The sequence below is a fragment of the Miscanthus floridulus genome, chromosome 9 (assembly GCF_019320115.1).
Source record: "Miscanthus floridulus cultivar M001 chromosome 9, ASM1932011v1, whole genome shotgun sequence".
NCBI lineage: Eukaryota > Viridiplantae > Streptophyta > Magnoliopsida > Poales > Poaceae > Miscanthus > Miscanthus floridulus.
In genome coordinates, this window is record NC_089588.1 from 30,100,787 (window position 1) to 30,117,613 (window position 16,827).

At 40.0% G+C, this 16,827-nt stretch overlaps 1 protein-coding gene across 1 annotated transcript; it reads right to left on the reverse strand.

The window, feature by feature from the left end:
• Positions 1-7,049: 7,049 nt before the first annotated feature.
• Positions 7,050-8,036, reverse strand: LOC136479569 (uncharacterized). Its single transcript, XM_066477394.1, has one exon. The coding sequence runs from the start codon at positions 8,034-8,036 to the stop codon at positions 7,050-7,052; it is 987 nt and encodes a 328-aa protein (XP_066333491.1).
• Positions 8,037-16,827: the final 8,791 nt, after the last annotated feature.

Here is a 16,827-nt window from a genome sequence, read left to right on the forward strand (position 1 = left end):
ATTTTGAATTTCACTAAATGGCAACTTCAAACAAGATTTTGAAACCTTAAATGATTTCAACAATAAAAGTTGTGAACATAAAAGTTGTTGAACTCATCACTGCCTACAACTTTTATTTTAGTCACTTCTTCATGTGACAAAGTATTAGGAAACATTGTTCATAAATTCACATATGACTCATAGTTTCATGAACTATACGAGAAACATGTTGATTTGTGAACAATGTTTACTATCACTTTGTCAGATAAAGAAATGATCAAAATAAAAGTTATAGATCTTGATGAGTTATACAACTTTGGTATTCATCACTTTTTCAGCTGAAATCATTTAGTGGTTGAAAATCTCATTCGAACTAAATGATTTCAGCTGATTTTCAAACACTAAATGATTTCAGCTGTAAAGGTGATGAATATAAGAGTTGTATAACTCATCAAGATCTCCTACTATTATTTTGGTCATTTCTTCATTTCATAAAGTGTTAAGTGATTTCATAAAGTTTTAGTAGTAATAGAGTGGATGTTCAAATAGAGTCATCTGGATGTTGCAAAGGGTAGTCTCACACACATGCATAAATATAGTCTTACACACATACAAAAATATATAGTCTTACACACGTACATAAATATATAGTCTCACACGCATCCATAAATGAAGTCATACAAACACACATTTACATAAACACTCCACGTTAAACAACTAGCTAGCCCACTGTAACGACTTTTCCCTTGACACATTTTCGTTCCCATGGCAATATGTCTTTGGGGAGGTTCTTTTCCACAACACTGATCTTCTTAGGAAAGTCTGTGAATAGCGGCATCTCATCATAGTTATTGTAAGCTTCAACATCGTCCATGCCATCAACTCCAATAATGTGCTGTTTTCCGGAGGCAACCACGTGCTTTGTCTTCTTCTTCGGGGGGAGGTTACTTTGTGGGTCAGACATATAGAAAACTTGTGCGACACGTGAAGCGAGCACCCAAGGGTCATCTTGGTAGCCTAGATTCTCGAGGTCCATGACTCTTAATCCGATCTCATTCAGTTGGTACTGTTTGATCCAGCGGCATCAAAACAGGGCCACCGTTATATCCCTTCCATAGTCAAGTTCCCATATCTCTTCAATGATGCCAAAGTATTGGATCTTTCGCCCTAATCCATCAAGAGCCTCTATTCAAACGCCGCTATTTTGGTTCACATATTTACTATCCTTTGCGTGGGTATAGTACGTATACCCATTGATGTCATAAGCATTCCAAGATGTCACTTGTCTCGATGGCCCCTCCACCAACCTACTAATGGTAATAGAGTCTATGGTTTCTCCAAGCGGTATGTTTTGGTCCTTCAACCATGTAGTTAGTCGTTGCTTGTGCTGTTTTATGACCCAATCATCTGAACAACCATTTCTCTCCGCCATAATGATAGCCAAGTGCTCATCAATGTACGGTTGCATCAGTTGTGTACTCTGCAAGACACTGTAATGTGCTCGACTCACTTCTTTGTAATCATGGTCGATGAACACTTTTCTACCACTGGTGCCCTTCCCAGCCAGCCTACCCTTGTGACGAGAATCGGGTTTACCAATCCCTTTCTATACTTTTAGGTACTCTTGACAGCACTCGACGACTTCTTCAGTACTGTAACCCTTTATCATGGAGCCCTCTGGGTATGCTCGATTATGCATGTATCGACTTAGAACCGACATGAACCGCTCGTAGGACCACATTTCATGCAAGTAGCAAGGGCCAAGCGCCTGTATTTGATGAACCATGTGAATCATGAGATGTGACATTATATCAAAAAAAGCAGGAGGTAAACACATCTCCAGTTGGTTTTGTGTCTCCACCACAAATTCATGTAGGTCACTCAGCTCTTCCTTGCCAATCGTCTTCTGTGAGATCTTCGAAAAGAAGTAGCACATGCGGGTGATGGCCATTTTCAAGAACTCTGGCTTTATAGCCCTGATTGCAATAGGTAGAAATACTGTCAGCATCACATGGCAATCGTGAGCCTTGCAGTGTGTTATTGACAAGTCCTTCATCGACACTAGCTTCTTCACATTTGCTGAAAACCTAGTCAGGACTTTGATCCCTCTCAGGAAAGTGCATATAGCTCTCTTCTCGTCTGGTGTTAGGTTGAAGCACGCCGCGGGCAGAGTGTATTTTCCATTAGCCTCAGGTACCGGGTGAAGCTGTGGCATCACATTTAGCTGCACCATGTCTTTCCGTGCTTTCAGACCATCCTTTGACTTGCCTGTGTCCATCAAGATAGCAATGAGACTCTCAAAGACATTCTTCTGCATGTGCACAGCATCAATGGCATGGGGGACCTCCAAGTCTGGCCAATAAGGCAGATACTGAAAAAAGATCGATTGTTTCTTGAAAGGTACGCTTTCGACAGGAGGTGTGCTTCTATCTCTGTTTGTCCCATCTGGATTCTTCTTTCCATAGACGACGCGTATGTTTTTTACCATTCTGTACACGTGTTCTCCGTTATGACGTCTCTCCAGAGGGGGTTCAATCTCCAGGGCGTTGTCATAAAATCTAAAGAATAATTTGCTGCAGTACTTGTGACTTGTCTTTAAGAAGCGTCTGTTCCTTAGGTAAACTATCTTCTTGGATGCATCTAGGTACACCCATGTAGTACCATCCAAGCAAACCAAGCATCCTGTCTTTCCTTTGATCTGTCCAGACAAAGCAAATAGCGCGGGGTAATCATTGGTAGTAACAAATATTATTGCTCTACATATGAAGTCCTCCTTTCGGAACGCATCGTACATCTGCTCCCCATGCCTCCATAGCCTCTCCATTTCTTGCATCAAGGGCTCGAGGAACATGTCTATATCAATGCCTGGTTGTTTAGGGCCAGAAATTAGAAGTGAGGAGAAGGTACTTTCTCTTTTGACACAGCCATGTTGGGATGTTGTACATGGTCAAGATCACTGGCCATGTGCTGTGGTCGCTCATCCTCTCATTGAAGGGATTCATTCCATCGGTGCTCAAGCCAAACCGTACATTCCTTGGGTCATCGCTGAATTCTTTGTGCTTCTCATCAAACCTTTGCCACTGACTATAATCAATCGGGCGTGCAATCTTATCATCATCCACCTTGCGCTCATCATCCCACCATGTCATGAGTGTGGCTTCTTTAGGGTTTAGGAAGATACGTCTCAAGCGGTCGGTCACTGGCAGGTACCACATTACCAGGGTAGGAATTCTTCTCTGCTTTGCATCGTTGCCTAATGGAGTATCCTCTGGGGGCTAAGATTCTTGTACCACCTTTTTGGTACCCTTCTTATTCCTCTTTTTCCCCGTGGAGGGTTCGTCCCCACCGTAAAGGTCATTGTTCTTGTACCGGCTGGCCCCACACCGGGGACATTTATCCAGTGACTTGAACGTTTCGCCACGAAAAAGTATACAGTGGTTGGGGCATGCATGGATTTTTTCAACCCCCATTGTCAATGGACTTATGACCTTCTTCGCTTGGTATGTGCTGGTGGGAACTGAGTTTGGTTGTGGCAGCACCCATGACAGGAGATGCAATAGATCATTGAAACTACAGTCTGACCAGCCGTACTTAGCCTTAAGGATGAGCAGCTCAAGCACAAAACGTAGCAATGTCTAATGTGTCGGACAACCATTTTCAACACCATACACAGTCTCCTTCGATGCTTTTGTCACCCTTTCCAAATTTTCTAGACCTTTCGGGCTATTTAGTAAAATCTCTGGTCCAAGGGCTCGAATCATGTCCCCCAAATCATCTTCATCCCCGACACGTGCTCCACCATTATTATTGACACCACCTTCGTCGTTACCATCCCAACCACCAGCATCACCACCTTGTTCATTGCCAAACTCGAAATCCATTCGTGCATCAAGCTCTGCTGAATATTGGGACAGGGATTCTATGGTTTCGTCGTCATATTCCTCCTCATCCTCGTTGTTAACAATAACCGTTTCACCATGATGAATCCACACTGTGTAGTCCTCAACAAATTCTCGCATAATCAAATATGATCTGATGATAGTCACATCTGTCTATGCCATACGGTTCTTGCAATCTTTACATGGGCAAATAATTGTATCCTTATTCTCTTTCAATGTCGTTGCATGCTTCTTTGCGGCTTCAATAAATTTATCCACCTCTTCACGGAAACCGGCCTTGAACCTTAACGAACCATACATCCACGAGTTCCTGTACTCCATCTTTTACAACAACAACAAAAACAAACATTAAAGGACTACTTATTCAGATATATATAAAAATGAAACAAATTAATAATTACTTGAGAATAATTGTATATACTTCAGATATATATGAATATAAATCTAATATAATTACATGAAGCATACAAACACACCATGGTAAAAGAAAATTAATTAACGGCCCATTTATCCATAAATAATTAAAATACATATTTATTGATTACAATAAATAATTTCAAAGACAACAATTAGCAACAATTATACTTTACCCAATATCTTTCATACAAACCCTAGTCCAATTTCATCAAACATAAATTTACAAAAACGAAATTAATAAAAAAACCAAACCCTAGATCTAGATCTAGATCCACATGCACATGAAACATCCATAAAACTAACTAGTTGTTCACTAAAATCAAGAAACATGGACCAAATAAGGGTATGATCTTGTTTCACTCCCTAATTTACCCTAGTACATTTAAAAATTGGGTCTAATTTGCTTCATAAATAGCTCAAGCACCATAGAAGAGAGAGAGAAACAAAACTCTAATTACTCACTAACCAACCATTAAAACTTTAAAAAAAGTATGGAATAACATTTTCTTACCTTCTACAACCTCTCCACCAAAGGATTTGAGACCAAAACCTTCACCCCTTAGTAGAGCAATTTTTGGGAGGTGCCCAAGGCCTCCCCACCTTTCTTTCACAGGTTGGAGTGAGTGACCCGAGGAGGAAGAAGGTGATGCATCTGTTTTATATGGGAGGCATTTGTAGAGGCGGCTGGTGATTGAGCCGCCCCTACAAATCGGAGCTATAAATACAGGGCCATTTGTAGAAGCGGCTCAATCACCAGCCGCCCCTACAAATAGCATTTTCAGGGGCGGCTGATGATTGAGCCGCCCCTACAAATCAGACCCCATTTGTAGGGGCGGCTCGTAACACCAGCCGCCCCTGCTGTTCCATTTGTAGGGGCGGCTGGTGTCTGGGCACCCGAGCACGTCACTGTAGGGGCGGCTCCATCACCAGCCGCCCCTACAAAAAAATCGAACCGTTGCTAAAAATCGTTTTTTATGTAGCGGCACTTGCTTCCCAGCTAATAATAACACCATTGGAGTTAGGCAGGAACTCCGCAAAACTCCTGATGATGTTTGTTAGTGGTGATTTCTAATGTTTGGTCGGTTTGGTCCGGCATGATCGATTACGTGTTGTTGTTGAAGCTCTGGGTAGAGCATCGAATTTCTAAGAAACAGTGGATGCCCCTAAAAAACTACCATCTAGCATGCAGCTCTTATAACCGAAATAATAAAGGAGGATTAATAGAGAACACACGTACCTTACTATTTTGGCAGCGCCAAGGCCAAGAAGCACCGAAACACGTCGAAGACGAGCAAGGAAGCGCACTCAACTCAGGTCTCGACTTGTATTACCGGTACGCGGAGGGGGCAATGCCGTCCACGTAGGAGGACGTGCTAATATATAACGCCGCAGAAGGCATCCGTGTCGCTCGACCATTGGTTGCTTGTGCCGCCCCCAAAGGCACGCAGAGAGGTACAGGTGCTGACGTGCCACCTGATTTTTTTTTTACCTGGCCGGCACCATTGACTGTCCGGAGCTGCAGCGACCGACCCAGACGGGTCTCGGCTGTCGAGTTATGAGTGTTGACTGAATGTTCGCAGAAGCTAGGCCGCGTTTAGTTGCCCGAAGTTAACGACGTCGAAATCACTGTAGTATAATGTAGTATTTCGTTTGTATTTGGTAATAATTGTCCAATCATTGACTAATTAAGCTCAAAACGTTCGTCTCGCAAAGTACAACCAAACTGTGCAATTAGTTTTTGATTTCATCAACATTTAATACTCTATGCATGTATCGCAAGTTTATGTGACAGAGAATCTTCTTTTTACATAGTGCCAAAGTTTAGATTTTGGAGTAACTAAACCAGGCCTAATAAGAATTTATCGGAACACGCCTGGACGCGGCCGATAGCTTGACTAACCTCTGGCCATCGCCGTGTACCGGGCAGTATTCTATGGCAGAGGCAAGACGGCAAAGACCTTGAATAAGGCAGCTTGGTAGACCTTTTAATAAGGACCATATATATATATATATATATATATATATATATATATATATATATATATATATATATATATATATATATATATATATATATATATATATATATATATATATATATATATATATATATATATATGATAGCAGTGGTGAATCTAGGATTTTGTCTCAGGGTATACCGTCAAAAAAAATTTCATATACAATTCGGTAAATCCATTTCAACAATTCGGTAATAAGCCCGTGTTCAGTTCCAAAAATAGTTCCAAAAAAGTGCTACAGTACCCGTCACATCGAATCTTGCGATACGTGCATGGAGCATTAAATGTAGACGAAAAAAAAACTAATTGCACAGTTTGGCTGGAAATCGCGAGACGAACGTTTTGAGCCTAATTAGTCCATGATTGAACACTATTTGCCAAATAAAAACGAAAGTGATACAGTACCCAAATTCCAACTTTTCCCCCAACTAAACAATGCCTAATTGTAAAATTGACAACATGATTCGGTATACATGCACTAAATAACACAATAAGGCTTAAATTAATGGATTAAGTTCAAACTATCCGCTAAGTATAGTATAAATAGTTCAAAAGCCATATCAATAATTGAAATAAGGCATAAAAGAGAACCAGAGACTTACAATGCTATTTTTGTGACTATTTTATTCGAAGCTTTCGAAAAGACATAAATGTATTGATTATATCATCTTCATCAACTTCAAAAAAAAATATCCCGCTCAATGAAAGTGACTAGACAGTCATCCAGAAGACTATCTCACATCTTGTTTCTTAACTTTGTTTTCACAAAAACCATTGCAGAAAATACCCTTTCAACACTTGTCGTTGCCACAGGTAGAAGCAATACCAATTTGAGGAGCTCATAAACCATATCGTACACTTTGTGCCTCTTTGTTTCAACAAGCTTAACTGAGAGATCAACAATATTGTCTAGACCTTTGAAACTATCATCATGTCTCATGTCATCAATATAATTATCTAGCTGCAACTCAAGTTTGATCAAATTATTATTTGAGAACTCCTTTGGGTAGAACTCAGCTAGTCGACGTAGCTTCTGTGCATCAAAAGAAGCAAATGACTTGAAAGGACTGAAGGCCGACATACAAGACAACAACTCCATATTAATCTCATCAAACCGATTATCAAGTTCTTGACTTATTTGATCAATGACACCAATATATACTTCTCTTCTAAAGTGGTCATCATTGGTTTGCTTTTGGGCACGAGCTTTCCTTGCTGATTTTCCATAAGGAACATAATCACCATCCATAGCAGGAACTTCAACACCATGTTTGTCGCAAAATGAAGTGACATTCTCAAGAAAATTATCCCAACCATCAGACCTCAATTCTTGCATTCTTTTCTTTGCCACATTAACAAGTGATATTGCATTAAGAATATCTTGGTCCCTTCTTTGCAAACACTCAGATAACTCATTTATATATCCAAGAATAATATACATTAAGTGTGCAAAGAAAACAAACTCAAAGTTCTCAAACGCTCCGGTCACAAAATGTATTTTGGTCCAATCATCCTTATATGCAGGATCATCCCCAAGATCAACCAGTACATCATGGATTGCTTCATACATAGTAATGATGCTGCATACAGTTTTGTAATGAGATCCCCATCGAGTATCTCCAGGCCTAGGCAAACCCATCTCTTGATGTAATCCAGTTCCAGATTCAATTTCACCACAGTTAAGTGCTTTCTTGACATTCTCAGGCCTAGAATTTCTAAGCATGTCATGACGCTTACAAGAAACTCCAACAATATTCAACAAGATAGATATTTGATCAAAAAAAGTCTTGCAATCAGTATTTTCCTTGGCAATGGCAACAAGAACCAATTAGAGTTGATGAACAAAACAATGAATATAATAAGCAGAAGGTGATTCTTGCATGATCAATGTTTTCAACCCTTTAATATCTCCTTTCATGTTGCTAGCCCCATCATATCCTTGACCACGGATTTGAGTCATAGTCAAGCCATGACTAACAAGTAAAGATTCAATTGCATCCTTAAGTGATAAAGAGGTAGTATCATCTACATGAACAACTCCAATAAAATGCTCACAAGGCCTTCCCAATTTATCAACATAACTCAATCAAAGAGCTAGTTGTTCTTTATGTGATATATCACTAGACTCATCAGCTAAAATTGCATAGGGCTCATCACCAAGTTCTTCAATTATTTTCTTTCTAGTTTCTAGGGCACAACAGTGAATAATTTGCTTTTGTATGTCTGGGCTAGTTAAGGTATAGTTACCTAGAGCATTGTCCAAAACATACTTCAAAAGTTCAATGAAGTTCCCTCTGTTGCTAGATTCTTCACTTTCATGATGTCCACAAAACGCCAACCCTTGATGCAAAAGAAACTTGATACACCTAAGTGAATAAGTCAACCTTTTCTTATAAAGACGAAGATCCTCATCACTCCACTTCTTAATATTATAATCAATTGCTACCTTGGGATTTGTAAAGCCAATGCATCTCTCTTGAGCTGCAATATGTGCCTTAGAACCCATATGTTTGCGAAGTGCTTTCTCTCCTATATTCCAATTCTTCCAGCCATCAACAATAAATGTGTCTGACCCAGTACCCTTCTTGAACAAATAGCATATGAAGCAAAACACATCATCCTTCTTAATACTATACTCAAGCCAATCATTATTATACATCCAACAATAGTTGAATCCCCGATCCCTATCTAAAATCTTTCTTTTTGGAAAATCATGTGCAAAAGGTTTGAATGGACCTTTAATAATATATGCTCTTCGAATTGTATCTTGATCATTAACATGATATTTTAGAATAGGGTGTCTTTCACCTGGATCATGTGGAAGGCGATTGGTGTCATAAACTCGTGTCAGTGAAGACAGTTGTGGCAGTGGTATAGGATTTACAATTTTCTCAACTACTCTCTCATGAATCTGCTCTTCCACCAGGTTCAATCGGATCAGGATTAGAAGTAGCAGTAGCTGCAGCAGCCTTCTTCTTTGCTGCATGCTTCTGAAAAAGAGATGCAATGTCCCCATTTCTCTTCATAACTGCATAAATATTACAAAGAACACAATGCCAAATAATTAAATAAATTGCGCTTGCACGATTGAACTCTCACATGCGATTATGGATCACTCACATGATATGAGTACTGAACAAAAGATCAATCAAGATCGACTCTGATGTTGAGAAAAATCCTCCACCTCGCCGCGTGATAGATGATTCTATAATTTTAGGGCTAAGCAATTAGCAATTAAAGTACACATGATTTTTTTAAAAAGCCAAAGAACAAAGATTGAATCTCACCAGAACAATTGTGATCACAAATTCGCTTAGATGCCGCCGGTGGCCGGTGCCACCGTAGTCCGTAGGGCAGCGCGTAGGCCAAACAGAACATGAGGTCAGAGGTCACGAGGACGACAATGACGGCACAAGGCACTGGCTATGGGCGACAGTCGACGTGTGAAGATCCATATGACCGTATTACGGTATTAGCGTCAACGTACTGGCGTAGGGCAGGGCAAAGACACAAAGTCGAACCGCCTCGATCTGTAATTCCGTATTGGCCTTGTCCCGGGATCCGTCTCTATCACTGGGACGCCTAGGCGCTTGGGCTTGACGCTCGCTCGCGATCTCGCGGAGACGCGGAGTCATGACCTGCCTCTCGCTCGCGGCCGCTAGCACGCTCGGGCTCGGCTGTCAGGGACTCATGTATGCAGCAAATACATATATATCCTTGCTTTCACGCAGGAATTGCAGGGTATGCCAGTGCATACCCGGCATACCCTGTAGCTCTGCCACTGTGTGATAGTAAGCTTTGAACACACTTCCATACAAACCACATGTCAAGTATGAGTGTGACAAGCCAAGTAACTTATAGTGACCGCATGACCGTGTGGATTTGGCTTAAGGTGTGGCAAGGGATAGCTAGAATAAGCTAATACGTTGGCTCATCGCCGTATCGTTCATAGGTGATCTATCTGGCCACACTTGCAAAAGGTTGAGGACTTTGAGGCAATACAACCCTTACATGCGCACTGGTATGGAGGTTTGTTCTAGTTTTTCCTGTGGATACAATTGTACACCTATTTAGAGTTCTCTTCGAATGTGTAGGGTTGAGATGACGGACTAGATGGGATGAATAGTCCTTTCTAAAACTATTTACGTCAGATAATTGAAACAAATGTGGAATTAAAACTATTCAGTCTAGCCAAGACTACACCCCTATGTCTCTCACACAAGGACCTTACAAAGGATCCTAATTGAACTTTTATTAGGTGCCGAGCTAGTGGAAGCTCACCTAAACAATTCTAGTTAGCAAGGTCATACAAACTTATGCAACTAGTCAACTAAACACACCGGGAGCTCCTACACATGCTAGTAAGAAAACGCACAAAGCACAAGCACAACTAGTAAATATTAGCACTATTCACTAGTTAAACCACACAAGCACAACTAGAGAACAATGGGCTGATATTTGGACGGTGAGGTACCTTGGGCCTATATCACCCACGGTAGCCTTCTAAGGACTTGATGACGAGCGAGTCAAATGACTTAATTCTTCCACTACTACAGAAAGTTTAATCACCACCGGTTATGTGACAACCGGCGATGATACATATCATCGCGGTTGTTAGCCTGAGGAGTCCCTTCTGGGTCACTCACCGGCGGTAATAAATGTTTTCACCACTGGCCCGGCGTATGGTCCGACGATAAACATAGTGCTAGTCTTCACCATCGTATCGTACACCGAACCAATGGTGTAAACATTTAGCACCGTTGACTAGTCATGCAATGTGCGAAGCACATCCAAACCAGCGGAGATAAGAAGTTTCGCCGCTGGTTTGAAGATGGAAGGATGCACCGCCCGTAAAAGCCGGCCGTCTAACTATATACCATCGTCGGTTCGCTTTATGATCTGGCAGTGGAAATCTCGCAAAGGTTCGGAACACAGCATCGTTTGTCGAGCCGGCGGTGAATAGAAAATTCACCGTGGGTTTGTTCTTAAGGTTAATTTGTTTGCAAATTTATTTATTTCTCTGGTGCGCACAATATGTTACGGTGGTGTTATGTCAATGATACTTGAACCGACAGTGATAGGCTACACGAAACACTTTATAACTTTCCCATACGATGTCCGATGAAGATAAACTTTATACCAAAGTTTTAGTATTAGTCCAAACTTTTTGTTTTAAGATCGTTTGGATGTCCAAATATGCATAATAAGATTTTATAGAGTTAATACCAAATGAGTCCATATGCTCTATAGTCATAAGTGAGTGTGTAGTGGTAGGAAAGTATCTCACATAGAGAAACAACCAAAACAAAAGTTGTAGATCTCAAAAAGTTATGCAATGTTTTGGTTCACAACTTTTTAATTTGAAGTCGTTTTGATGCCAAAATACTTGATACACAAGATTTTATAGAAGTTAATACCAAAGGAATTCATATGCTCTATAGTCATAAGTGAGTGTGTAGTGGCAGTTAAGGATCTTGGATGGAGAAGCAACTAAAACAAAAGTTGTAGGTCTCGAAATGTTGTGCAACTTTCTAGATGACAACCTTTTCATTTAAAATCATCTATCCAACGAAAATTAAGTTTGAATTCTCATATTTAAAATTTGATTTTTCCAAACAACATCGGATGAAGCAATCAAAACAAAAGTTGTAGATCTCGAAAAGCTATGAAACTTTGTAGTTGACAACTTTTTCATTTGAAATCATCTATACAAGGAAAATTATGGTTGAATTTTCTCACATTTGAAATTTATTTTTTTCAAGCGACCTCGAACGAAGAAATGACCAAAACTAAAGCTGTAGATATAAAAAGTCATAAAACCTTGTACTTGACAACCTTTTCATTTGCATTCGTTTAGGGCCCCAAATACTCATTTCAAAATTAGATGAACATAAAATGGGAATAACAAATATCCCAAATGGATACAAGTGTCTTATGGGTAGAGTGGTTAGGGGTCGAACACGCGAAGCTGGAGGTTGTGGGTTCGAGCACTGCCGCCCGCAAAGCGCGCGTGTACCTGCCCAGTGGGGTCTCTCCTAGTGTTAAATTTTTTTTCTATTTGTCAGCCCTTTTTTCATCCCGTTTTTGGGTTTCTTAGGAACCTCATCACTGCCAATTTGGTGTTTCCGGTTCAAATTCCGGCAGTGATGGGGGTTTGAACCGGTAGTGATTCCCTTTTGTGTAGTAGTGCATGAGTTATGCGATTTACTATGTTGAGTACCCAGAGGTACTAGAGGGCTACAATGATTCAAATTGGATCTCTGATGCTGATGCAAGAAAAGCCATGAGTCGATATATGTTGACATTTGGAGGTGGTGCTATTTCCTAAAAGTTTTATAAGCAGACCATCGTAACAAGGTCAACAATGAAAGCAGAATTCACAACATTAGATACCGCCACTGTCGGGGTCAAGCGGCGTCGTGAACTCCTTATGGATTTGCTGGTGGTCAAAAACCAATACCGGCTATTATGATAAACTGTGATAATCAGATTATGATCATCAAGGTGAACAGTATTAAGGACAACATGAAGTCTTCTAGGCAAGTTAAGAGGTGATTGATGTCTGTCAGAAAACTAAAAAACTTGGGAGTGATAACACTGGATTATTTTGAGACAACTAAGAATTCAGGAGACCAATTTACTAAGATGTATCATGTAAAGTGAAAGACAATGCATCTAGTGAGATGGCCTTGAGAAGCATATGAAGTCATAGCATAGTGGTAACCTATCCTACGTGAACGGAGATCCCATGAAGTAGGATGCATGGTGAAACAAGCTATTGGTTGACTGGGAAAGAGGCCTTTACAAGGCTTATCTTTTTAGTGATGCACTTCTCTTCCGTACTATATGGCAGGTTGTAACACCCTAAAATTTGCTTCTCTTGAAATAGAGCTAAAATGATTTAATTTTGTATTTTTATGCTCATGAAAACATGGGAAAATAATAAATTTTCATTAGATTAAAATTTAACTTAAGGTAGAAACGTGTTTGTTGCATTCATGCCGGTCGTACCTTGTGTTTCTATGTGCAAAATGTGTGTTTTTTTTAAATACGTTTAGGAGACAAATATCTATCTCTAGGAATTTTCTAGCTTCTTTCTGGAATTTATTTTCTACCTCCTTCACCTTAATCTTTATGTTCCAAGTTCCCAACAATCTTTTCATAAGATCCAAATACTTTATTTGGGTTCATCATGTTCTAAAGTGTCCCTGGGAATTTTTCCCAAATTTTCGAAGGTCTCGTAGTATTTTTTATGGCTTAAATATTAATTCTGGACTTTTCTAGAATTATTTTATTCGTGAAATTAATTAATTCCAAAAATAAATAATATATCTCATTTTCCAACCAACTCTCAAAGCCCATGTGTAATAATCCTAATAAATCTCAAAGGCCCATATATTTATTTACTAATGGGCTTTAATGAATATTTAGGTCCATTAGTAAATGTGGAGGGTGCAACATCAATTACTACCATATTGCTAGTTGATGTACATGTGGGGAGTTTTTCTTCCTATGAATATGTACCAACCCCTTGAGGAAAGCACACCAAAACTATCACAAGGGGAGCCCCTGTTTGGAAAATCCCTCGTGTAGTAAATTAGATTTTTCTCCTCCTCTCACCGTCGCCGTCGCCGTCGCCGCCGCGTTGCCCGACGCATTAGACCCGCCGTTGACCGCAAGAAGGCCCTAGGTGAGTTCGTCGTCTTCTCCTCTTATTACCTGTGCTATTGGCTCATCAAACCGTGGCCTCTAGGGCCCAAACCAAGCGCTCTGGGGAGCTTCTCGCCGCCGGTAAAGGAGCTCCGTCACGTCGGTTTCCTTCTCTGACCGGTGAGTCTCTATCCCCCTCCTTTCTAATTTGGGCCATCCAGATTCAATCCAACAGTCCAAGATCGCCCGTACCCCTTCGTCGGGTTTATTTGCAAAAGAGCCCCTATAGTTTTGCGTAATATAACCCACAGTCCATGGTGCACTTCTAGAATACGTTTTCCTATTCCGAAAGCGTAGTTTCTTTCTAGTAGATTCATAATACGTTTTCTCTTTCAAAAAGAGTAAAATCCCTCTGTTAGATTCAAAATACGTTTTCTTCTTTTGAAAACGTAGTTTCTTCGGTTAGATTCAAAATACGCTTTCATCTATTTACAGTTTTGCCACTAGTCTTATTTAGGCCATAAAATCTTCGTTTTAACTCGGTTTTGATCCATTCAGGTTGCGTTAGATTCGTAATTGAGTAATCTACATATTCATCCTACTGTTAAATATATTTTCAACTTTTGAATTTTGAGGTTAGATTTAATCTATTATTTTATTAAAGGAAATCTTGTTTAATTCATAACTTTTTTGTTATAGCTCCGATTAGAGTGCTTTTCGTATTTGTGTGTTCGTAGCGAGACATAGATTCGTTTTACAAACCTTTCATCTTGATTTTATATTTGGTGTACTATTCTAATTTAGATCTATTGTTTGCATCGTGTATGATTGCATGGATGCTTGTGTGGTGCTCTATGATCATGTCCAGTCGGTGAGCTATACGTGGTGAATTAAGAAGTAGATCTTTGAAGGTTTGGACTAGAAGAAAGATCTAAGTTTAAGGCAAGTATAGGATTGGATCTTCCTTGTCCTATACACCTTTAATCATTTAATTCATACTACATGTGTCTACCTTGACAACCGTAGTAATTTTTCTAGCTATTTAATACCCTGGATTCCTGGTCACCTATGGAGTATTTCATTGGATAGTATGATGCTAGTGCTCAACTGAAACCATGATCTTGTAACTTGACTAATGGTATATGTAATAAACACTAAAAGATGCTTTTTAGCAACATAGAATCAGGGGGCTAGAGCATTGGGTTATTTTATGGTGCTCTAGATTCCTCTCTCTAAGGACTTATCTGTAAGCGAACATCCGGGACTTACAGTACAACTGTGAGAGCTACATGGCTCTGGCTTTAGCTCAGTATGAGGACCTTTTCTAGCTTGTTAGAGGTTACCTTTTTAGCATAAGAATGGCTTGCCGAATCGGATATAGGACAACCTCTGTCCTCTTGTGTATAGGCTGTGTGTCATTGTGCAATCGGAAAGGGGGTTCCTATATCTATTTGTCAAGTGAATCTATTGGCCCTAACTTGTTAGATGAACCTTTGAAAGGCTTCATAGTGAACCCTGTCGACCTTCCTTGAAAGTGGATCAAGAGATTAGCTACCTCGGGCGAAAGGGTAAATCACGACTCACAGTGAAAGTGTACAACCTCTGCAGAGTGTAAAACTAATATATCAGCCGTGCTCACGGTCACGAGCGGCCTTAGAACCCTTACGGAATAGATGATGAACACTGATGATAAAGATACTCACTAATGATTACTGTTTATGCTATTCATTATCCATGTTTACCTGATCATGTATTTATATGGGCTTGTGAATAAACTTGTTGCCACCCAATTATTAAAAGATGACTCATTAAAAGCTAATCGCAGTTAAACCAGTGTCAGCCTTTTGAGCCTCATGAACCCCATGATATATTTGTTGAGTACGACATGTACTTACGCTTGCTTTATTTTTTAAATCTTTGGAAAAATCCCGGATGGGTACCAGATTGCTAAAGTTTTGAGGAATTAGGCTTGTGATCAACCAGTCAGTTGTTCCTATGGAATTAGAGTTTTCACCCGAAGATCGGAGTTGTCTTTCCATTGTTTGCTGTCTAAGGTTATATCATTTATACTAAGTATGTTATATATTAAGCATTGTCTATTTATATTACCTTTATTTGTAGCTATATGTGAGATTTAACCTCCTAGGCTCACATATGGTGTGTATCTGGTTTTGTCCTTAAAACCGGGTGCTACATAGGTTGGTTTAGACCTTAATCTGACCCGAGTGGCTTACTCAAGCAGAGATGTCAACCTACAGGACTTCTACAAAGAAATACATCTATGTGAGTTCGATTGCTGGTCAGAATCTATGAGATATGGGTGATCTCTCTAAAAACTAATGAATAGGCATAGAGTATGACTTATATGCTCCAACTAGAGGGGATGCTTTAGCCTTTAGGCAACCTTGTACGAGTAAAGGAATTGGATAAAGCCTATTGACACAAAACTGCCAATGAAGGCATGTAGTCCATTGTTCAAATGTGGACAAGTGTAACTCCTTTTCTAGAAGGATGTTCAACTTAACAATCTTCATTGGAACACTGGTATATCAAACAATGTCAAGAACCGAGAGCATTTATTGTGTGACTTGAAATTTGGTGGGGATTTGCTAGATTAATTGGCCTGGCCCATGTTTAGCCTAGCAATTAATCAAAGAAATTTCAAAGGCCCACAATTATTGCTAGGTGCAAGAGAGGTTAGTCCCACATAAGAAACTAACAAGGAATGTACTCAACTTAAATAGTATGCTAGTGTGGGCTACTATAGACAAGTTGAGGGGGAGAGTTGGAAGGCCACACGTGCACGTTGCCTTGTCGAGCCGAGCTGTTCAGATCCTTGTGTCCTTGTGCGTAAAAGGGCTTCA